The following is a 24,427-nucleotide window of genomic DNA, read 5'->3' as shown; positions in this document are numbered from 1 at the left end:
TGTATTTTAGTCACGTGTTGTGTGTGTGTGTGTGTGTGTGTATAGGTGTGTATTTTAGTCACGTAGTGTGTGTGTGTGTGTGTGTGTGTATAGGTGTGTATTTTAGTCACGTGGTGTGTTTGTTTGTATAGGTGTGTATTCTAGTCAAGTGGTGTGTGTGTGTGTGTTTGTATAGGTGTGTATATTAGTCACGTGTTGTGTTTGTGTGTATAGGTGTGTATTTTAGTCACGTAGTGTGTGTGTGTATAGGTGTGTATTTTAGTCACGTAGTGTGTGTGTGTGTGTGTATAGGTGTGTATTTTAGTCACGTGTTGTGTGTGTGTGTATAGGTGTGTATTTTAGTCACGTAGTGTGTGTGTGTGTGTGTGTGTGTATAGGTGTGTATATTAGTCACGTGTTGTGTGTGTGTGTATAGGTGTGTATTTTAGTCACGTAGTGTCTGTGTGTGTGTGTATATAGGTGTGTATTTTAGTCACGTAGTGTGTGTGTGTGTGTGTGTGTGTGTATAGGTGTGTATTTTAGTCACGTGTTGTGTGTGTGTGTATAGGTGTGTATTTTAGTCACGTAGTGTGTGTGTGTGTATATAGGTGTGTATTTTAGTCACGTAGTGTGTGTGTGTGTGTGTATAGGTGTGTATTTTAGTCACGTAGTGTGTGTGTGTGTGTGTATAGGTGTGTATTTTAGTCACGTGGTGTGTGTGTGTTTGTATAGGTGTGTATTTTAGTCATGTGGAGTGTGTGAGTGTGTATAGGTGTGTATTTTAGTCACGTAGTGTGTGTGTGTGTGTGTATAGGTGTGTATTTTAGTCACGTGGTGTGTGTGTGTTTGTATAGGTGTGTATTTTAGTCACGTGGTGTGTGTGTGTGTGTATAGGTGTGTATTTTAGTCACGTGGTGTGTGTGTGTGTGTGTGTGTTTGTATAGGTGTGTATTTTAGTCACGTAGTGTGTGTGTGTGTGTATAGGTGTGTATTTTAGTCACGTGGTGTGTGTGTGTGTATAGGTGTGTATTTTAGTCACGTGGTGTGTGTGTGTGTGTGTGTGTGTATAGGTGTGTATTTTAGTCACGTAGTGTGTGTGTGTGTGTATAGGTGTGTATTTTAGTCACGTGGTGTGTGTGTGTGTGTATAGGTGTGTATTTTAGTCATGTGGAGTGTGTGAGTGTGTATAGGTGTGTATTTTCGTCACGTAGTGTGTGTGTGTGTATAGGTGTGTATTTTAGTCACTTGGTGTGTGTGTGTGTGTATAGGTGTGTATGTTAGTCACGTGGTGTGTGTGTGTATAGGTGTGTATTTTAGTCATGTGGTGTTTGTGTGTGTATAGGTGTGTATTTTAGTCATGTGGTGTGTGTGAGTGTGTATAGGTGTGTATTTTAGTCACGTAGTGTGTGTGTGTGTATAGGTATGTATTTTAGTCACTTGGTGTGTGTGTGTGTGTATAGGTGTGTAATTTAGTCACGTGGTGTGTGTGTGTATAGGTGTGTATTTTAGTCACATAGTGTGTGTGTGTGTGTGTATAGGTGTGTATTTTAGTCACTTGGTGTGTGTGTGTGTGTATAGGTGTGTATTTTAGTCACGTGGTGTGTGTGTGTATAGGTGTGTATATTAGTCACGTAGTGTGTGTGTGTGTGTGTATAGGTGTGTATTTTAGTCACGTGTTGTGTGTGTGTGTTTGTATTGGTGTGTATTTTAGTCAAGTGGTGTGTGTGTGTGTGTGTTTCTATAGGTGTGTATTTTAGTCACCTGGTGTGTGTGTGTGTGTGTGTATAGGTGTGTATTTTAGTCACGTGGTGTGTGTGTGTGTATAGGTGTGTATTTTAGTCACGTAGTGTGTGTGTGTGTGTATAGGTGTGTATTTTAGTCACGTGGTGTGTGTGTGTGTGTGTGTATAGGTGTGTATTTTAGTCACGTAGTGTGTGTGTGTGTGTGTGTGTGTATAGGTGTGTATTTTAGTCACGAAGTGTGTGTGTGTGTGTGTGTATAGGTGTGTATTTTAGTCACGTGTTGTGTGTGTGTGTGCGAATAGGTGTGTATTTTAGTCACGTGGTGTGTGCGTGTGTGTTTGTATAGGTGTGTATTTTAGTCACGTGGTGTGTGTGTGTGTGTATAGGTGTGTATTTTAGTCACGTAGTGTGTGTGTGTGTGTGTGTATAGGTGTGTATTTTAGTCACGTGGTGTGTGTGTGTGTTTGTATAGGTGTGTATTTTAGTCACGTGGTGTGTGTGTGTGTTTGTATAGGTGTGTATTTTAGTCACGTGGTGTGTGTGTGTGTGTGTATAGGTGTGTATTTTAGTCACGTAGTGTGTGTGTGTGTGTATAGGTGTGTATTTTAGTCACGTGGTGTGTGTGTGTGTGTGTGTGTGTATAGGTGTGTATTTTAGTCACGTAGTGTGTGTGTGTGTGTGTGTGTATAGGTGTGTATTTTAGTCACGTAGTGTGTGTGTGTGTGTGTGTATAGGTGTGTATTTTAGTCACGTAGTGTGTGTGTGTGTGTGTATAGGTGTGTATTTTAGTCACGTAGTGTGTGTGTGTGTGTGTATAGGTGTGTATTTTAGTCACGTAGTGTGTGTGTGTGTGTGTGTGTGTATAGGTGTGTATTTTAGTCACGTAGTGTGTGTGTGTGTGTGTGTATAGGTGTGTATTTTAGTCACGTGTTGTGTGTGTGTGTGTGTATAGGTGTGTATTTTAGTCACGTAGTGTGTGTGTGTGTTTGTATAGGTGTGTATTTTAGTCACATGTGTGTGTGTTTGTATAGGTGTGTATTTTAGTCACGTAGTGTGTGTGTGTGTTTGTATAGGTGTGTATTTTAGTCACATGTGTGTGTGTGTGTTTGTATAGGTGTGTATTTTAGTCACGTGATGTGTGTGTGTGTGTGTGTTTGTATAGGTGTGTATTTTAGTCACGTGGTGGGTGTGTGTGTGTGTGTGTTTGTATAGGTGTGTATTTTAGTCACGTAGTGTGTGTGTGTGTGTGTATAGGTGTGTATTTTAGTCACGTGGTGTGTGTGTGTATAGGTGAGTATATTAGTCACGTAGTGTGTGTGTGTGTGTGTGTGTGTATAGGTGTGTATTTTAGTCACGTGTTGTGTGTGTGTGTTTGTATAGGTGTGTATTTTAGTCAAGTGGTGTGTGTGTGTGTGTGTGTTTCTATAGGTGTGTATTTTAGTCACCTGGTGTGTGTGTGTGTGTGTATAGGTGTGTATTTTAGTCACGTGGTGTGTGTGTGTGTATAGGTGTGTATTTTAGTCACGTGGTGTGTGTGTGTGTGTATAGGTGTGTATTTTAGTCACGTGGTGTGTGTGTGTATAGGTGTGTATTTTAGTCACGTAGTGTGTGTGTGTGTGTGTGTATAGGTGTGTATTTTAGTCACGTAGTGTGTGTGTGTGTGTGTGTATAGGTGTGTATTTTAGTCACGTAGTGTGTGTGTGTGTGTGTGTGTATAGGTGTGTATTTTAGTCACGTGGTGTGTGCGTGTGTGTTTGTATAGGTGTGTATTTTAGTCACGTGGTGTGTGTGTGTGTGTATAGGTGTGTATTTTAGTCACGTAGTGTGTGTGTGTGTGTGTATAGGTGTGTATTTTAGTCACGTGGTGTGTGTGTGTGTGTTTGTATAGGTGTGTATTTTAGTCACGTGGTGTGTGTGTGTGTGTGTGTGTGTGTTTGTATAGGTGTGTATTTTAGTCACATGTGTGTGTGTTTGTATAGGTGTGTATTTTAGTCACGTAGTGTGTGTGTGTGTTTGTATAGGTGTGTATTTTAGTCACATGTGTGTGTGTGTGATTGTATAGGTGTGTATTTTAGTCACGTGGTGTGTGTGTGTGTTTGTATAGGTGTGTATTTTAGTAACGTGGTGTGTGTGTGTGTGTGTGTGTTTGTATAGGTGTGTATTTTAGTCACGTGGTGTGTGTGTGTGTGTGTGTGTGTGTGTGTGTGTATAGGTGTGTATTTTAGTCATGTGGTGTGTGTGTGTGTATAGGTGTGTATTTTAGTCACGTGGTGTGTGTGTGTGTGTATAGGTGTGTATTTTAGTCATGTGGTGTGTGTGAGTGTGTATAGGTGTGTATTTTATTCACATAGTGTGTGTGTGTATAGGTGTGTATTTTAGTCACGTAGTGTGTGTGAATAGGTGTGTATTTTAGTCACGTAGTGTGTGTGTGTGTGTATAGGTGTGTATTTTAGTCACGTGTTGTGTGTGTGTGTGTGTTTGTATAGGTGTGTATTTTAGTCAAGTGGTGTGTGTGTGTGTGTTTGTATAGGTGTGTATTTTAGTCACGTGTTGTGTGTGTGTGTGTATAGGTGTGTATTTTAGTCACGTAGTGTGTGTGTGTATAGGTGTGTATTTTAGTCACGTAGTGTGTGTGTGTGTATAGGTGTGTATTTTAGTCACGTAGTGTGTGTGTGTGTGTGTGTATAGGTGTGTATTTTAGTCACGTGGTGTGTGTGTGTGTATAGATGTATATTTTAGTCACATGTTGTGTGTGTGTGTGTGTGTGTGTATAGGTGTGTATTTTAGTCAGGTGGTGTGTGTTAGTGTGTATAGGTTTGTATTTTAGTCACGTGGTGTGTGAGTGTGTATAGGTGTGTATTTTAGTCAGGTGGTGTGTGTGAGTGTGTATAGGTGTGTATTTTAGTCACGTGGTGTGTGTGTGTATAGGTGTGTATTTTAGTCCGGTGGTGTGTGTGAGTGTGTATAGGTGTGTATTTTAGTCATGTGGTGTGTGATTTTGTATAAGTCTGTATTTTAGTCACGTCGTGTGTGTGTGTATAGATGTATATTTTAGTCACATGTTGTGTGTGTGTGTGTGTATAGGTGTGCATTTCAGTCATGTGTGTGTGTTTTAGTCACTTAAAGCAGCGCTGTGCAGACTGATAGGTGTATGACATCGTCTAGAGCATATTTGAGCGCACACTCTCGCGTGTTAGCGTGTGTGTGCGCACATGTAGAGAGATGTCAGTCAAAATCGAGTACAGTAAATGGCAACAGTGCTCAACTAAAGCGATCAACATTTACTTAACTCCTCTACACTAAATTCAAGATAAATCATTCGATTATTATTAATTATAATTATTATAACTATTCGGTGCTCCTCATTAGTGAGGATCAGGTCATGTGACTCTCAGAGAGATGATCTTACCACAGTGTCTCCAGTTTACAGAGAGGATTCTCCAGTAGAGCAGAGAGACTCTTCACTCCTGAGTCTCCTAGATTATTCCCAGACAGATTCAGGTCTCTCAGGTGTGAGGGGTTTGATCTCAGAGCTGAAGTCAGAGCAGAACAGCCTTCATCTGAGAAATTACAATCATACAACCTGCAGACACACAATAACACACTCTTCATCAACAGATCCTCATATAGGTTTAATATTTACTTTAAAGATGATCCATGTATTAAATCAATTAATATTTTGTATTTGATAAACTATGAGCAGCTGAATCTGAACAGAGAGCAACAGACTGATAATGAAGACTTCCAGAGAGAGAGAGAGAGAGAGAGAGAGAGAGAGAGAGATTTATAGTGCACTACATAGGGGAAATAACATAAAATTAAAACATATAAAATACTAAAATATAATATCAAGCTTAAAACATTAATTCCTGAGTTTGTTTTCTCAGGTGTGAGAGGAAGACTTGTTGAAAGATGATGATGTCATGATGGACAATCTTCCTTTTCTTGAACAATCCCAATGTACTATTAACACAGGCCAAAGGATTACTGCTGTTACTGAGATATATCTTCATTTAGTGTGTTATTGTGGTGTTGCTGTTTTAAGTTAAAAGTAATGAGCAGAGTTTTGTAGAATTTATCTCTGTGTAACTGTATTTTAATGCACATGTAACTAACTGTAGCTTTATTTAATTTTCTCACTACTCTTATTAATGCACATTGACTAATATATTTGTTCTGCATGTTGTACAGTTACAGGAAATTTTAGTTCCTAATACAGTAACTAATACTGCTGCTTTTATTGAGCTGCTGTGACTCTCAGAGAGATGATCTTACCTCAGTTTCTTCACTTTACACTGAGGATTCTCCAATACAGCACAGAGTCTCTTCACTCCTGAATCTCCTAGATTATTCCAAGACAGATCCAGTGTATCCACAATCAGATGGAGTTCTTTCAGATTGGAGGTTTCTGATCTGAGCACTGATGCCAGAGATGCACGACCTCTGCCTTCAATCTTATTACACCTGATACTGAGGGAAATAAAATAACACAATGAACACTAGTACAAATTATCAAACAAGTTCTCAAGGCTTTTACTGAACCTTCTCCTTCTTATAAAAGCCAAAAGCACAAACACCAGTTAGAGAAAACCTTTAAATACTGTAATAATATTTTACAGTCAGAGCTGTTTGGATTAAACTTGGTGTGAGTTTTCAGCTGCATCTTCACCAACACACTGTATAAACATGGAGCATGAACTGAATTAATACTTCAATATAAAACAAAAAAGTTTAAAGTCATACAGAGTTAGATTTAATGATTCTTATTTATTAGTTTTAATTATTCAGCTATGACATTATTTTATTCTGATATATTTTATTAGCTACTAAAATGAGAACCAGTCCAGTGATGACTGATTAATGTAGCTACCTGTCATAAGCTAGTTATCTAACAGTGTGTGTGTGTGTGTGTGTGTGTGTGTGTGTGTGAGTATGTGGGAGTTAATGCCATGGGCTCCTTATTTGCTCCCTGTGTCAGTGATTTAACCCTTACACTGTGTTTGACTTTCCCTGTTTAGGGACATTAGGAGAAGAAGGAAAGAAAATATAATCAGCATATAACACATTTATACTATTATATAATGAAGTGTAAATAAAAACAGTCTCTAATGAGTATTAAACATTCAAACCTTTCTAGAAACTCAAATAAAACCCTTTACCAAGACATAAGATTTTTTAAATAAAAGTATTAATAATGAAATTAACTCAGTGTCTGCATGATTGTACTTCAAGTCTAACATAAATTTAAGGTGAAAACACATTGTTTAAAATAGATTGAAGATTGTAAATGTGACAGTGAAATGTTTCTGTCAATGAAAACAGCTTTTTACAGACTCTCCTCTGAACTCTGAGTGAACATGTGTTGAATATTAAGTCAATTTCACTGTGATAAATCAGAATTTCAATAAACCTTCATTAATTCTTAAACTCTAAAATACTTTTCTTTTTTTTGGAACTGTCTTCCACACATTTAATACCTGCTCTTCAGTCTCAATCATTTGTCTTTGTGACCCGTATGACCTCAAGTTATAACATCTCAAAGAACTTATTTATGTGTTTTCAGCAAGGGTGTGACTTTGGTTAGAGAAGTGTGTGTGTGTGTGGGGGGGGGGGGGTATTTCCTGCATTTACATACATTTAGGGACAATGGTGATACAAAATCCAGGAAATAATGAAGTTGATTATAAAGACAATTTCTGCGAAACAAAATAGTAGGCTACTAAACTATGGATATAAAAAAGATGTCTTTCTTTATTGTTTAATTGGGACCGATCACCAAGACTTGAGAGAATCATTTTATAAAGTCAAAAATGTTCACCATTAATGTTTTGTGTGTGAATAAAATGTAAATAATGTGAGACTCAATTTCCACTGTTAAACAAACTTATTTTAAACTGAGCGCTGTAGCTGAAAATGTAAAATAAATGACTTGTTGTACAGGACGTCTGTCAGAGACACATCCACCAAACCACAGGGGTTTAGAATAGAAAAAGCAGAAAGCCTTTATGAACTGTGTGTGTTACAGCACTATTGTGTAATATCAGGTGCAGAGAGACAGCAGCAACATTAATATGGAATTATATGAAAATGTTGATCATTACTTTAATAATTGTCTTTCATGCATAAACAACCACTCTTAGTTAATAAACAAATTAAAATATTTACATTCCTGCTGCTAATTTTCTGTGCAGCACAAATACCTAAAGTAGATCATTTTTATGTCTCCAACACTGTATTATAGCAGGGTAGAAATAACCATCTGTAATCCTTACTTCTGTAATCCAAAAGGAGGGGAAATTGATAACACAATAGATACACTACTTATGTGGTACACAGGATGCAAGATTCTCACACAATCTCACAAACATAAAATATAAAGAACATTTTTCATTGTCCTCCATCTGTCCATTCAATCCCATCTCTCCATGTATCCTAACTGTCCACCTCATCTGTCCTCTGATATGAAAACCACTGAGTTATCATCATATTGAGTCTAACATTAAATTATAATGCTGCATTTCCAGAAGAAAATGTGAGTGTGATTGTGAATATGTTTAATATTATTGATTAATGATTGTGAATATGATAACTATTGCAAGACATGCTCAAATAATTAAAAAAAAAAAAAAAAACCTCCTCCCTTACTCTAGCTGACGTCACACACACACACACACACACACACACACCAGCGGTCTGAAGTCCGTGAAAAATACATTTACAAATCCATATAAAAAACTATAAAACTTACCAGCATGAAAAGTAATATCACACCTAAGCAGCATTTCAGCGTTGGAACCATGTTTCTATCTATTACCGTTTAGGACTGGTAATGTTTTACATGCTTGTTTACGACATCTACAGATGCGTTTACGGCACCTACCGAAAATCCCCGAGAAAGACCGAACTGTACGGAAACCAGGAAGTGAAGTCCGTGAAAAATGCATGTACAAATTAATATAAAATAAACTATAAAACTTATCAGCATGAAAAGTAATAGCACACATAAGCATAACATGGGCAACATTTTAGCGTTGGAACCATGTTTCTAACTATTATCGTTTAGGACTAGTAACGTTTTACATGCTTGTTTACGACAGCTCACGAAAATCTCCGAGAAAAGCCGAACTGTGCGCGCTCTCCTTAAATGCCCGTGCGGAAACCAGGAAGTGAAGTCCGTAACGATCGAATTTAAAATTAATATAAAATAAACTACAATACTTATCAACATGAAAAGTTAAAGCACACTTAAGAAACACATGATGAACATTTTAGCGTTGGAACCAGAATTTTAGCTATTACCGTTTAGGACTACTAGCGCGACCAGGAAACGGAATAATAATAAAAATAAAAAAAAATAATAAAATTGCTGACGCAATCACACTAACTAATATCCAGAGTCTGCTTGTCTTACATTGCTGAGAGAAAATGCGCGGTTTAAAGTCAACTCGTTTTCACGCTACACAGAATGTTCTAATCTAAATTAAATATTTAGCTAACAGTCTGAAGTTACCTAGCAACAACAGTGTATGTTAACGTTAGCTCAGTCACCGTTAGGCTAACATCAACAGGTGTAGACAGTAGATATGATTATCCTGACCTGAGCTAATTTACTGAATCAACCAACTCACATCTCCTTTCTTTCTTTTCATCCATGATGACATTAAAGTCATCTGTTGCTGCTTCTGGTGTTTCATCACACCCCCAAAATTACACCCCCAGTTTTCAGTTATTAAGTAAATAAGATTTACTTACATTGCTTTTCTGGATGCTGAAATCACAGGCATCATCTTCACAAGAACCAGATCTGTTATCTTCTCTGGACTGAAATATTTATTCAGGTCAAATTCCTCCAGATCCTGTTCTGAGGTCAGTAACACAAACACCAGAGCAGACCACTGTGAGGAAGAGAGTTCACTTTGTTTTCCAGATTTCAGGTAGCGTTGGATTTCCTCCACTAGAGAATTATCACCCAGTTCATTCAGACAGTGGAACAGATTGATGGATTTCTCTGGAGGAAGATCTTTACTGATCTTCTGCTTAATGTACTGAACTGTTTCCTCTTTGCTGTAGGAGCTACTTCCTGTCTGTGTTATTAAGGCATGTAAGAGTTTCTGATTGGACTCCAGTGAGAGACCCAGAAGAAAGCGAAGGAAAAGGTCCAGATGTCCAGTTTGACTTTCTAATGCCTGCACTACTGCAGACTTGTGGACATCTGAAATTGTGTTACAGACCTGACTCTGATTAAGAACATTACTGTTTTCTTTCATAAATGCTGTGTGAACATAGAGAGCTGCCAAATGCTCCTGAATGGTCAGATGAACAAAGCAGTACACTTTACTCTGGTGAAGCCCAAACTCCTCTCTGAAGATCTGCGTACACACACCTGAGTACACTGCTGCTTCTCTCACATCAATGCCACACTCTCTCAGGTCTTCCTCATAGAAGATCAGGTTCCCTTTCTTCAGCTGCTGAAAAGCCAGTTGTCCCAGTTTAAGAAGCATTTCTTCATCACTCTCCTGCTTCTGTGAGTATTTTCCTCTTATGATGTTTGTCTGAATGATGAGGAAGTGTGTGTACATTTGAGTCAGAGTCTTGGGGATCTCTCCAGTCTCTGCTTCACCCAACATCCTCTCTAGAACAGTGGCTGAAATCCAGCAGAAGACTGGGATGTAGCACATGATGTAGAGGCTTCTTAATGACTTCAGGTGTGTGATGATGTTATTGGCCAGGCTCTGATCTCTGATCCTCTTCCTGAAATACTCCTCCTTCTGTGGGTCATTGAACCCTCGTATCTCTGTGACTCGATGCACACACTCAGAGGGGATTTGATCAGCTGCTGCTGGTCGGGAGGTGATCCAGATGAGAGCAGAGGGAAGCAGATTCCCTTTGATCAGGTTTATCAGCAGCTCCTGCACTGATGCTGATTCAGTTACATCACACACTCTCACTGTGTTCTGGAAATCCAGAGGAAAACGACACTCGTCCAATCTGTCAAAAATGAACAGAACCTTTTCCAATCTGGACATTTCTGTTTCTTTTATTTCCTTAAAAAAGACATGAAGGAGCTCCATCAGACTCAGTTTCTGGTCCTTCATCAAATTCAGTTCTCTGAAAGGAAGTGGAAATATGAGGTGGATGTCCTGATTTGTTTTCCCTTCAGACCAGTCCAGAATGAACTTCTGTACAGAGACTGTTTTTCCAATGCCAGCGACTCCCTTTGTCAGAACAGTTCTGATGGGTTTGTCTTGTTCAGATGAGGTCTTTGTCAGAACAGTTCTGATGGGTTTGTCTTGTTCAGATAAAGGCTTAAAGATGTCATTGCATTTGATTGGTGTTTCCTCTCTTGTTGTTGTTCTCCTGGATGCTGCCTCGATCTGTCTCACCTCATGTTCATTATTGACGTCTCCACTGTCTCCCTCTGTGATGTAGAGCTCTGTGTAGATCTCATTCAGGAGTATTTGGGTTCCCAGGTTTATCATCTCTCCATTTAAACACTGAAACTTCTTCTTCAGATTTAATTTGAACTTTTTCTGGAGTTCAGTAACATCAGCAGATTCTGGGGTGTGTCTGTAAAATGGTGAAGTAGGAAGACATTTTGAGACATGGGCTTCATTTATTAGGGTTTAAGATCAGTTTTCCTGCATGGTTATCACAGATAGTTTTTTATAATGTTCTCACTGTGTTTCTTTTATTCTACTGTGTGTTTTCTTCAATATAATGAATCTAATGTAGGAAATATCAGTAGAAAGGTTTATAATATCAGCGTGTCAGTGTCACAGTCATGTTACTGGTTTGATCTTACCCTGTAAATGTCATGATGTTCATTTCTCTTCTCTTTTGTTCCTCCTGTAGAACACTGAGAACAAACATTGTATCTGTTAAAGACTTTAATCACTTTAATACTGTACACTAAACATGCTGTAGATCTAATTTTACTACAATAACAGTAGTAACTGCATTCATATTTAGAGAACACAGTGCTAAATTCAACATCACAAATATTTTTCATGTTCTCTAGGAGTTTTTCTAATTATTTTATGATGTAAATTTCAGAAGATAAAAGCTGAAATGTTGAAATATCATCACGTACTCATCTTTTGATCAAACTCAAATGTCTTTAATTTAGAGCAAAAACAAAAGAACTGGCCTTGGAGTTCTGATACTTTCAGAGGGGACAGTATGTGGTCATTAGGGGTGTAACACAACAGGAGTACATCAATAATACATGAACTATGGGATGTTACCTGTGTACAGGTGAGAAGTCTCTATTATTAAAGTTTAAAGGAGGATCCATCTAATCAGCTTGAACAAATGTGTTATAGCATTAATCATTTAATTATTAAATGCAGGTTTAGCAGCTTCACTTTGGTACTCATAATGTACATGAATATCTGTAACTTCATAACTTTGTGAAGGCTTGTGTCAATTAATATGGGCCACTCAAGGTTGGAATATCTTAAAATAAAAGATTATTGCTCACACGTGCTACATGCAAATTTTGTTTCTGTTCATAAGAAACGTTTGAAGACAACTGAACAAAAGTAAGGTTCTGTGAATGGTAGGGCTGAAACGATTCCTCGAGGAACTCGAGAAACTCAAATACAAAAAATCAACGAGGCAAATTAGTTAGTCCATAGTCCTTAAATCAATATGAATATTCACACTTAGATTAAAACAACATGATTGCAAGTTGAAATTAAGGCCAGTATAAATGTATGTGGATTGTGGCTACATGTAGTGACTGTTTAAGACCGTAAATCAGTATGGTGGCTCGTTATGATGTCCCTAATTTAGCTAAGTTTTGTGAAAGCTAAGCGTCATTCATTTTGATAGCCTCACTCTCTGTCACACACACACACACACACACACACCCCAGTATGTATAGAGACAATTAAGAGGGTTTATTCTCCGAAAAACAAAAAACTCTAATGTTACAGAAAAATGTGTTAAGAAATTTGATGTGTATGGACTCTTGTTCTTGTTCCAAGTTTCCTTCCTGTCCATTAATTTTTGCCTCTTACAAAAACCACAAAGTCTTCCAGGAAGACAGTAAAGGCTTATGTCCTGCTTGAGCTGTAGTTAGACTGAAACCTCAAAGTTAAGTTGAACAACATCAGTGCAATGTTTAGGTATAATTATTATTATAATTATTATTATTATTATTATTATTATTTTGTTTTAGGTTGTACTGTTTACAGATTTAAAATTGCAAGCACAAAATACACTTACAGTATGTTACAAACTCTGAGAACCTGTAATAATAATAATAATAATAATAATAATAATAATAATAATAATAATAAATAGTAGTTGTAGTAGTAGTAATAGTTTCATTACCTTTCATAACTTTTCTTTAGTCTTTTGCTTATATTAACATTTATAAGTTCAGAATTTAAGACATTACCTTCATAAATATTTACACTATTTCATCTAAAGCATTTACTGAAAGTATTGCAGCATCACTATAGACCAAGTAACTATAATATAAATTAAAATATCTGATTATAACTGTGTAGCACAGACATTAACCTTGACTTTAACTAGAACTGTGAGATGTTACCTGTATAAAGGTGAGGAATCAGCAGTTTTAAAGTACAAAGGAGGCTCCATAGACTCTTTACTCTTCATGGAGAGACAGCTGACTGCTGGTGAGTCTGATCTCTCTTTCTGAAGTTTACTGTACAACAATACAGACAGTACAATTTTACATATTCAATCTATACACTTTGCTCTCTTGAACAGTGACAGGTACAGTCTTTATTTTTAATAATGTTATTAGACAGTACTATTACTTTTATTATCAAATTAAGATACTTTTACTTCCATGTTTATTATAAGTCAATGTAAAACCCTGTCATGAAAAATTCCTTTATCCATTCTGCATTGTAGCTTTACATTTTAACAGCAGAACTCTATATACTCACTACTTATTTCAGATATGAACAATTAATGACTAAAATGCAGAAATATAGTTACCGCTTCTTTAGGGGTGGGGTCATATCTGTGTCCAGATCAGTGATCTCCATTTTGAATATTAGTGTATGAACAGACAGTTTATGGAGACACTGCTGAGTCACTGATGATACTGATCTCTTCTGCTGGTATCTCTTCTAATAAAAAAGACAAAAACAAATGTCCAGTTAAACATGGAGAGAAACAAACTTTTACATCTCTGACCAAAAAATCATAGTTTTACATACAGTAACTGACCCCTAACATTCTAACACCAAATTATTCAGTCATGGGGAATCTGGATCCCATCTCAGGATCACTGATCAGGAAAAAGATCTCAGGAAAAACATGTGATTCTAGACCTTATTGACCTCTACTTTAATCATGTACTGAACTACACATGTGAGCGGCCAGAAACTTAAGAATCAGGAGGATTTACAGTAGTTTATAAGGATTAATCAGTGGTGTCATGTCATGTGGGAGCAGAGGGCAGGAACAATGACATCAGGTGGCAAGATCACACACAGATAATAGAAATAACAGAAATAACAGATTCTTAATAATGTTTGTGAAACATATAAGACACACTGACAGATCACACTGTTAAATTCAGCCCTCTGTAGGTTGATCATTTTCATTTCCATCAAACCATGTGGCATCCTTTCATTCCTAACACATTTCCCAGTCCATATCAGTGTAGATATCCAGCATGATATTTTACCCCATTGAGATCTGATGTGTTTTCAAAGTGTTCCTTTAATTTTTTGAGCAGTAAACAACAGACACAGTGCAAACAACAGTTATTTAAAAATATATACAAAGGCAAGATTGGTACACAAATTTGTTTAAACATCAATAAAGCACTCCAAAGAGTGTGTGCTGATTGTGAACCCAGATTAATTAGGGAGCTCACATGAACACCACCACAGGCAGAAATATGGCTGAACAGCTATCAACAAAAAGACATTCCTTATGGAAAAACACTGATCACTGATGCCATGACATTGCAGCTGGCCACAGATTTATTGTAGATTTTATTTTAGAAGGTGACTCTTTGACCTTTCCACAGACAGTACAGTGATTATGAAGAGATGATTACCTTCCCTACCAGACAGTTTGAGGGCCCAGGATGTTTCCATAGTTATTGCACTATGTTTAAGAAATGCTGCCTGGTTTGCAGACAAACGCTGATCAAAATCTTCATGAACAGGAAGCAACAGGGCCAGATATAGGGGAGTACTACAGAGAGCTTGTATATATAATAAATCATCTGCACTTTGACGTTTGCTTCACACATAGCAATATGGCCCCGCTTCAATATAAATTTATTTACACAATTATGATATTGTACTTAAATAAATATATTAGATAACGCCTGAGGCAGCTGTATTACATTTAGACTTACAGAAGTTAGCAGACACCCTTATAATAGCTGTATAATAACTGTAGTTTATTATAATGTCCATGTCTGTTTCCTTTTAACAGACTTCCCATATGTTCAACAAACACAAGACAAGAATGGTCTACCAGAATGGCCTGAGGTGGAGGGACTGATGGGTAACGTAGTCCTTACACAATAAACACACAGTGATGGTGACATAAACTTCAGAAGCTCAATAAAATAAAAAAACAAATCAGAGTCCATAATTCTGTCCTTTGACTTTAACACCTATAACTGGTCAAAAATGTATTAAATAAATTATTAACAAATTAACCAACAAATTAATTAATCAATTATACTTACATAGGGATATTGATGTACAGGAACATTATCCCGCTTTCCTAGATGATGGCTGGTTGAACTAAAATATGAATAAAATATAATAAAATAAAAGTAAATAAAACATTTTTCAGAGATCACGAGACAACATCCTCATGGCCTTGGCTGGTTTTGTTGTTTTCACTTTTGTGGAAGTCAGATTTTAAAACACATTATGTCTGTTCCACGTTATTAAAGCAAAAATAACCACAAACCAAACAAACTGAAGGAAAAATCTAGTAGAAAAACTGGAATATATAACTAACACACACCGAACACTTACACACACCGGGAAACACACTGAAGAGGAAGTTCAGCTGAAATGAAGCGGTTTTCTTACTGCTCTTTTTACACGAGGTCATTACAATATAACACCAGTTTTGTATCAAATACATGATATAAAGTGATTTATTTTAAAAGAAAATGACCTTCTTGTATTGAACAGTCCGTCTTGTTGGACATTAACAACACCGTTTCTCCGTTTCAGTCCGCTGCGATGAGACACACTGGAGTCGGAGCTTTAACAGGGTTGCCAGATTGGACTGAAAGTTTCCAGTCCAACTACAGCTTAAAACCCGCCCATTAAAAAAATACCAGCCCAAAGTGCGTACTGTGATAACTAATACAAAAACAAACAGAAAAACCAAAGCAAATTAGTGCAAAGGGAACTATTTAGAAACACACACACACACTACGTTAGCCACCTGTATACGTTTTGTTTAATTATCAAACATGCCATCCGAATCTTATAGCAGAATAATAGCGTATAAACCTTTTTATAGAGACTTAATGCAGAGAATCTTCACAGAACTCATAAAAATGTCTCTTGAAATATTATAGACTATTATTCTTTCCTATTCTTTTCGGCAGGACTTTCTATATTTCCTCCACGTTGGCATGATAATGATAAAAACACCATGCCAAAGTCTGACTGGATTGGACTCTCCTCATCCTTATCGGCTAAACTGAGCCATATTATTAAAATGTCAACATTACATATTAAACTTTATTGTAAAGTCTGTTAGAATGGAAAAAAAACAATAAAATATCATGTTTATAGTTAAAAATAAAAACCCGCCAGTTGCATCAAAAAACAGCCCAAATTTTATCGACCCGCCCAATGCATTTTTTCCCGGTTACGCGTGAAATCTGGCAATCTGGCAACACTGGCTGTACAACAAACACTTTCACTTTCGGGAACCGATTCACTAAGAAACGAATCGACCCTTTGAGTCGGCTCTTTGGTTAAAAATTAAGAAAAAGCGAGATTGAATTATTTTTTTACTCGTTCATGTAGACGTTTTATTGTTCTTAAGTTACACCACAAGTCTACTTCAGTGACCAAGAAATACAATAAAAGTGTCATTAATAATACTAATCTCACATTAATCACACAATCTTAATAATCTGAATAAATTCATTGTGGCTGTTTGTGATGGAGACAAAAAATGCAGCTGAGAAAAAGACTTCACATTTTATATGGTATTATTTAGTTCTTTTTAATAAACTGTGATCTATCTGTAGAGTATGTGACAGGGGTATCTGATGTAATGCCCCAAAAGTGTAGTATAGTGTTTTATTTACTCTCTAAATATAAAGAAATTCAGGAGAATTTAGAAAAGTGATGATGACACACACCTGAAAGAAAGAAAAGCAACACACATACTAATGTCTCTTCTTCTATGGCCGGTTGCTTGCTAGCGTGAGCTCAGGGTTCAGCTGAAACACATCAATATGGTTTATGTGTTGTTTATATGACTGTCCCTGATTGAGTGACACTGTGGATGATGGAGCATCATCATAATACATGGTTGGCACAAATGTCCAGCACATGGGAGTGTGTGTGTGTGTGCATGTAGAACTCCACAGTCAGTGCAGTGTAACACACACATGTATATCAATAAACAGAGGCAGAGGGTGCAGTATCGGGTGATTTCCTTGTCAGAGGTGATTTGGAGTCCATGTGTACAGTGTGGAATCTCAGAGTTAATGCTGTAGCTCAAAGTGACTAGAAGCTAACTTGGACCCTTTATAACACTCATCATTTAATGAAAATCAAACAAATCAATAAAAAAACAGGAGGGTTTTTTCTCTGTGTGTGTGTGTGTGTGTGTGTGATTCTTTAGCCACTCCTCAATAAATAAAAGAGAGTAGAAGTAAGGTATCCGTGAGTGTACGTTGTGTTATTAATTGTCCCTAAATTGTTTTTCCGAAGGTTATGGTATAGACAAACATAACATTTTGGCGACGAGGTGGATAAAAAAAAATTACGGCGGTTCTACCACAAGTAGTACTGAGTATTTAGGCGCACTTGAAAATTATTATTTTCCTTTCTTTCGTAGCTAAAGTGTGACAGGTTAGCTACAATGGCTTTTGCTTTCGGCCATATGGAAGCTTTTGATGAAAGCATCGAGCCGTGGACCACGTACATCGAAAGTTTCGAGCATTTCGTAGAGGCTAATAGCATCGCTGCTGACAAGAAAGTACCTGTGTTACTCAGTGTGATAGGTGGAAAAACATATGGACTACTCCGTAGTCTCATCGCTCCAGAGGAGCCGGGAGAGAAGAGCTTCAAGCACATCACGGACACGCTACAGCAACACTTCTCTCCGAAGCCCTTAATCATCGCTGAGCGATTTCGTTTTCACAGGAGGAATCAGGTAGAGAGTGAGTCTGTAACACAATGTGTTGCTGTACTAAGAGGATTATCAGAACACTGTGAATTTGGGGGACATTTAGATGATGCACTTCGTGATAGATTTGTGTGCGGTTTGAAGAGTGAAGCCACGCAAAAGCGCCTGCTGACGGAGACTATGTTAACGTTTCAAAGAGCGGTGGAACTGGCGGTCTCCATGGAAACAGCAGCTCGAGAAGCACACCAACTCAGCGGATCGGTGACGGTACATGCACTTTCATTAGCAAAAAGTAAAACTGCTAACAAATGTAAACGATGTGGAAAAACTAACCACAATGATGATGACTGTTGGTTTAAGGACAAAAACTGTAACACGTGGAAAGAAAGGCCATAGCAGTCGTGTGTGCAGGAAGAGCGACAAGGGCAGAAAGACAAAGAGTGAAAGCACATCAAAAGTTACATGGACAACATGGAGAGGCAATGTAAAAAAGGGAAGTGTACACCGTGTGGATGCAGAGGAAATGTCCAATGATGACGACACAGACACTGAATTAGCCCTGTATAAATTGTCACAGCCAGGGGAAAAGTCCAGTATCATCGTGAAACTAAAAGTTGAGGGTATTCCATTGGAAATGGAACTGGACACGGGTGCAGCAGTCTCGCTGATTTCGACACAAACCTATGACATGATGCTCCTGCCCCTACATGCAACTGACATTATCCTTCTCACTTACACTGGTCAAGCATTACATCCTGAAGGTTTAATTAATTTCCATGTAAAAATGGGTAAGCAGACAGCTATTCTTCCATTATATGTTGTGCAGGGGAACTACCCTCCACTGTTTGGCAGAGAGCGGTTGCGTCAGATCAAACTGAATTGGAAAGAAATAAGAACAGTAAAAGTGAAAACACTAGAAACAGTGTTGCAGAAACATGCCGCCATTTTTTCACATCAATTGGGAGAAATGAAAAATATCAAAGTGAAAATAACACTGAAATCTGAGCACAAACCCAAATTTTGCCAGCCCAGGGTTGTTCCACATGCACTCCGCCCCAAGGTCGAGGCCGAACTGAACCGTCTCACAGAAATTGGGGTATTGTCCCCTATACAGTACAGCAGTTGGGCTACCCCTATAGTCCCAGTTGTAAAGAAAAATGGATCTGTACGCATCTGTGGTGACTTTAAAGTGACTGTTAACCCCGTTCTGCACATTGAACACTATCCTCTTCCACGCATTGAGGATCTGTTTGCGTCACTATCAGGAGGACAATGTTTCAGTAAATTGGATTTGTCACATGCGTACCTACAGATGAGGGTTGAGGAGGAGTCCAAGCAATTTCTTACAATTTCCACCCAGAAAGGGCTATTCCAGTACAACCGCCTTCCGTTTGGGATTGTTTCGGCACCAGCCATATTCCAGAGAGCTATGGACCAAGTATTGCTGGGTCTGTCAAACGTCCATTGTTACCTGGATGACATCTTAGTAACTGGATGGACTGAAGCTGAACACCTGGAAAACCTGGACGCAGTTCTTGGACGCCTGAAGCAGTTCGGCCTACATGTTGAAAACAGTAAGTGTGACTTCTTTAAAGACTCATCGGAGTACCTGGGTCATATAATTGATGCAGAAGGTTTGCACAAGTCACCTGAAAAAGTAAGAGCAATTTTTGAGGCTCCAACACCATCCAGTGTCACACAGCTGAGATCATTTCTTGGCTTGTTAAACTATTATGGGAGGTTTGTACCCAATCTGGCCACCATTGTGAATCCCTTAAACGCCCTGCTGTGTAAAGGGAAACGTTGGCAGTGGTCAGTCGAGTGCAACACTGCATTCAGAAAGGCAAAAGAGCAACTAGTGTCACAAAATGTCTTAATACATTATGAACCCCAGAATGTCATCCGCCTTGCATGTGATGCATCACCTTATGGTATTCGGGCTGTTATTTCACACATGTTGCCCAGTGGTGAAGAAAGGCCGGTAGCATTTGCATCACGCACACTCAGCAAGGCAGAACAAAATTATGCACAAATTGAGCGCGAGGCTTGTTAGTGTTCGGAGTCCGAAAATTCCATCAGTATCTCTATGGACGAAAGTTCATGCTTTTCACAGACCACCGCCCACTCACCACGATCTTTGGTGCACAGAAAGAAGTTCCGTCTATGGTAGCTGCTCGAATGCAAAGGTGGGCTTTGTTTTTGTCGGCACATAACTACACTACTGAGTATAAAAAGGCTGAACATCATGCAAATGCCGACGGCCTGTCCCGCTTACCGTTACGAGTGGAGCATAGAGAGAAAAAGGACGCGGTAGATTTATTCTACCTTGGACAGATGGAGAAACTTCCTGTCAGGACCACTGATATTCGACGTGAGACGCTGACTGACCCAACCTTGTCAGCAGTCCTTGAAATAGTCACAAAAGGGGCTCAGAATGGAAATCTGCCCAGTAACAATGAACTTGCACCTTTCATTGCCAGACACGATGAGCTGTCCGTACAACATGGATGTTTAATGCGTGGTATGAGAGTCATTGTTCCACAAAAGCTGCGCAACAGAGTACTTGAAGAATTGCATAGTGGTCACCCTGGAATTGTCCGAATGAAAGCAATTGCTCGCAGCTACGTGTGGTGGCCGGGTCTCGATGCTGACATTGAGCTGCAGGTAAAAATGTGTCAGTCATGCCAACAGGTACAGAAAATGCCATGTCACGCATCCCTCCACCCATGGGAGTGGCCATGAAAGCCATGGGAGCGTATTCACGTAGACTTTGCGGGGCCATGCGAGGGCCTTATGTATCTGGTTGTGGTTGACGCACATTCTAAGTGGCCTGAAGTGCAGTTAATGACATCAACAACTGCAGAAAAAACAATCGAAGTCCTGCGAAACCCCTTCAGTCATTATGGAGTGCCTGAGGTCCTCGTGAGTGATAATGGACCACAGTTTGTTGCACAGGAGTTTGCAACTTTCTTGAAGGGCAACAATGTAAAACACATCCGCTCAGCTCCATATCATCCAGCTACCAATGGGCAGGCTGAAAGGTTTGTTCAGTCTCTGAAACAAGCATTGAAACAAGCATCTACCCTACAGAGACGGCTTGATTCATTCTTGCTAATGTATCGGAACACACCACACCCAACAACAAAGGAATCTCCCTCCATGTTGTTTTTGGGACGCCAGCTACGCACACGTCTGGATGCCCTGAAACGCAGTGTATTAGCTTCTGTGCGATCTTCACAGACTGCCCAGATCTTTCGCCGAGCTGGTCATTCAAGGCCAAGACGGTTTGAAATCGGTGATACAGTGCTGGCTCGAGATTACAGGGGGAGAGAGAGATGGACATCAGGTGTGGTGACTGCTCAAAGTGGGCCAATATCTTACACTGTAGATGTAGGAGCTTCCGAGGAATGGAGACGCCATGCGGATCAACTCTTGTCCATTCCCAATAAAACAGTTCAAATGCAGGGGGCACAGTCATCTGATACTAGTGAGGTGCCTGCTCCTGTCCAGACCTCTGGAAGTGTCATTCCTTCCACACCACAGAAGGAGCTACATGTTTCCAGTGACTCACCAGCAGAGAGCCAGTTAGCACAGGGCATATCTGATATTTCATCTGTGCCAGTCAGACGTTATCCACGTAGAGTAATTAAGCCTCCAAACCGTCTGACGTTGTAGAAGTACAAAAAAAATGAAATGAGAACCTTGCTGAACTGTAATTAGTTGTTAGTGGGCCTGTTCTGTCATGGGGCAGAATAATCCCCGAACTGGCTCGAGGCAAGAGGCAGTCTACCCTCTACCTCTAGAATGTATTCCTGAAAATTGGTAAGATTATATTGTTACTTCTGGAGTAAGAGGGGAGGAAATGTTATGTATGGCGTTTTAACATGTTGTTCCCTCAGGTGCCTGTGGGTGGCACCGGTAATAAAATGTATGTTGTCAATAAATAAAAGAGATTAGAAGTGAGGTATCTGTAAGTGTACGTTGTGTTATTAATTGTCCCTAAATTATTTTTCCGAAGGTTATGGTATAGACGAACATAACAGGCAGGACTTTCTTCTGATGGGCACACCCTGCAGCCAGTGACATGCGAGGACAGAGTAGGTTCATACCATTATGTGAAAGATGGAAGGGTTCCTTCCTTTTCCTTAGTTCCTTTCACTGGAACTAAGGGGCCAAGCCCAGCTCCTGAAAAACAACCCCACACCATAATCCCCCCTCCACCAAACTTTACACTTGGCACAATGCAGTCAGACAAGTACCGTTGTCCTGGCAACCGCCAAACCCAGACTCGTCCATCAGATTGCCAGATGGAGAAGCGCGATTCGTCACTCCAGAGAACGCGTCTCCACTGCTCTAGAGTCCAGTGGCGGCGTGCTTTACACCACTGCATCCGACGCTTTGCATTGCACTTGGTGATGTATGGCTTGGATGCAGCTGCTCGGCCATGGAAACCCATTCCATGAAGCTCTCTGCGCACTGTTCTTGAGCTAATCTGAAGGCCACATGAAGTTTGGAGGTCTGTAGTGATTGACTCTGCAGAAAGTTGGCGACCTCTTCGCACTATGCGCCTCAGCATCCGCTGACCCCGCTCCGTCAGTTTACGTGGCCTACCACTTCGTGGCTGAGTTGCTGTCGTTCCCAAACACTTCCACGTTCTTATAATACAGCTGACAGTTGACTGTGGAATATTTAGGAGCGAGGAAATTTCACGACTGGATTTGTTGCACAGGTGGCATCCTATCACAGTTCCACGCTGGAATTCACTGAGCTCCTGAGAGCGACCCATTCTTTCACAAATGTTTGTAAAAACAGTCTGCATGCCTAGGTGCTTGATTTTATACACCTGTGGCCATGGAAGTGATTGGAACACCTGATTCTGATTATTTGGATGGGTGAGTGAATACTTTTGGCAATATAGTGTGTGTGTATATATATATATATATATATATATATATATATATATATATATATATATATATATATATATATATATATATACAATTTATAACAATAAAAAACAAATTATAACAAATTTGTTTATTTATAACAAAGAAAACAATTTATAACAATAAAAACATTTGTAACTATATAATGAGTTAAATGTCTTCGAGCACCGTCATCTACAAATGAAACAAAGAAATAAGAAATAAGTCACATGGACATTAGATAAGATTTAGATGAACAGTTAAATAAATAAACGTCTATTATATAAGCCTTTTTTTATCATGAAGCACGGCCACGTTTGCGGAACAGCAATGAAATCTACATCGTCTTAAAAATATCTTCTAAAATTCATCTTCTTAAATTATTCCAAGGAAGTGGAAAACATTAAAAACTCTTGTCTTTCTTTAAAACCTGCTGATATACAATGAGACAATATGTTTTTATCCCTAAACACAATGATCTTCCTTTAATTTAGTCATTTAACAATCAATTATTTTAATTCATTTAATTATCATTTATTTAGATAATTAAGGACATTTATCACTGCTCTTAGATGTAAATTAACAAATCATTTAGTTTATCTGTTCAACTTGTTTATGAACTATGTGTAGTTGTAAAATATCAAAATGTCATGAGATATGCAAAAACAGTAAATGAATGTTAATTATAAATCTATTGATTGCTAATTATGTGAAGATGTTTGTGTAGTTTTAGTTTTCATAATAATAATAATAATAATAATAATAATAATAATAATAATAATAATAATAACGTCATATTTGTTTAAAATATTCACTGTAATAGACTGCCAAACGTAATAGTACAGCTCTTTAAGCTCTTTATTTTTAATATAGTATCTTTCAGCATTTATTTACCCCTAGATGTCACTGTGGAAAAGGGAATGTAAGATACAAACACTTCTACATCGGTACTCATAGTTGATACTCAGTTAAAAATCTTCTAATACAATGTGGTTACCATTTTAAACTCCTATGTGGTGCAAATTTCAGGGCCAATGAAATGAAATCTTCCACCTCAGTCGCCTTTAGTGTCTTGAAATTCTTCTGTGTTGCTCCTAAAAATAGAATGAAATAATCACTGTTATTCTCTGCATTGTAACTTGTACACTGTATATAAATTTAGGTTAAAGAATCTGAGTTAGATTTGAGCTACGGAATTAATCAGTTGTTCAGAACATAAAAAATATCAATGAATTTTATTCTACAATGTAATATTAAACACAGTTATCTTTTATATAACCATTTTTAATATAGCAATGTAATTTAGAACAAAGCTCACCAATCACAATAGGGCAAATCCTGAGGTCTTGGAAGACAAGCCTAGAAAATAACTTGACCATAGGGACATGTTAAACTAAATTGTGTCCTGTAATTAGTATCACAGGTGTGTGTACATAT

At 38.4% G+C, this 24,427-nt stretch overlaps 1 protein-coding gene across 2 annotated transcripts in view; it reads right to left on the bottom strand.

Moving 5' to 3' along the window:
• Positions 1 to 24,427, bottom strand: part of LOC131362398 (NLR family CARD domain-containing protein 3-like) — a 156,422-nt gene that overhangs the window by 42,614 nt on the left and 89,381 nt on the right. Inside the window, exons 8-13 of one of the 2 annotated variants that reach the window (XM_058404368.1) lie at positions 13,698 to 13,831; positions 13,282 to 13,398; positions 11,524 to 11,577; positions 9,474 to 11,288; positions 5,997 to 6,191; positions 5,131 to 5,304 (exon numbers count right to left, since the gene is read on the bottom strand). In XM_058404368.1, coding sequence (XP_058260351.1) covers positions 5,131 to 5,304; positions 5,997 to 6,191; positions 9,474 to 11,288; positions 11,524 to 11,577; positions 13,282 to 13,398; positions 13,698 to 13,831 — 2,489 coding nt within the window. The remainder of the gene's footprint in view (positions 1 to 5,130; positions 5,305 to 5,996; positions 6,192 to 9,473; positions 11,289 to 11,523; positions 11,578 to 13,281; positions 13,399 to 13,697; positions 13,832 to 24,427) is intronic. The other variant, XM_058404369.1, reaches the window with a different exon arrangement.

This window comes from Hemibagrus wyckioides, linkage group LG12 (assembly GCF_019097595.1).
Source record: "Hemibagrus wyckioides isolate EC202008001 linkage group LG12, SWU_Hwy_1.0, whole genome shotgun sequence".
Classification (NCBI taxonomy): Eukaryota; Metazoa; Chordata; class Actinopteri; order Siluriformes; family Bagridae; genus Hemibagrus; species Hemibagrus wyckioides.
This window is presented reverse-complemented; position numbering and strand designations above follow the sequence as displayed.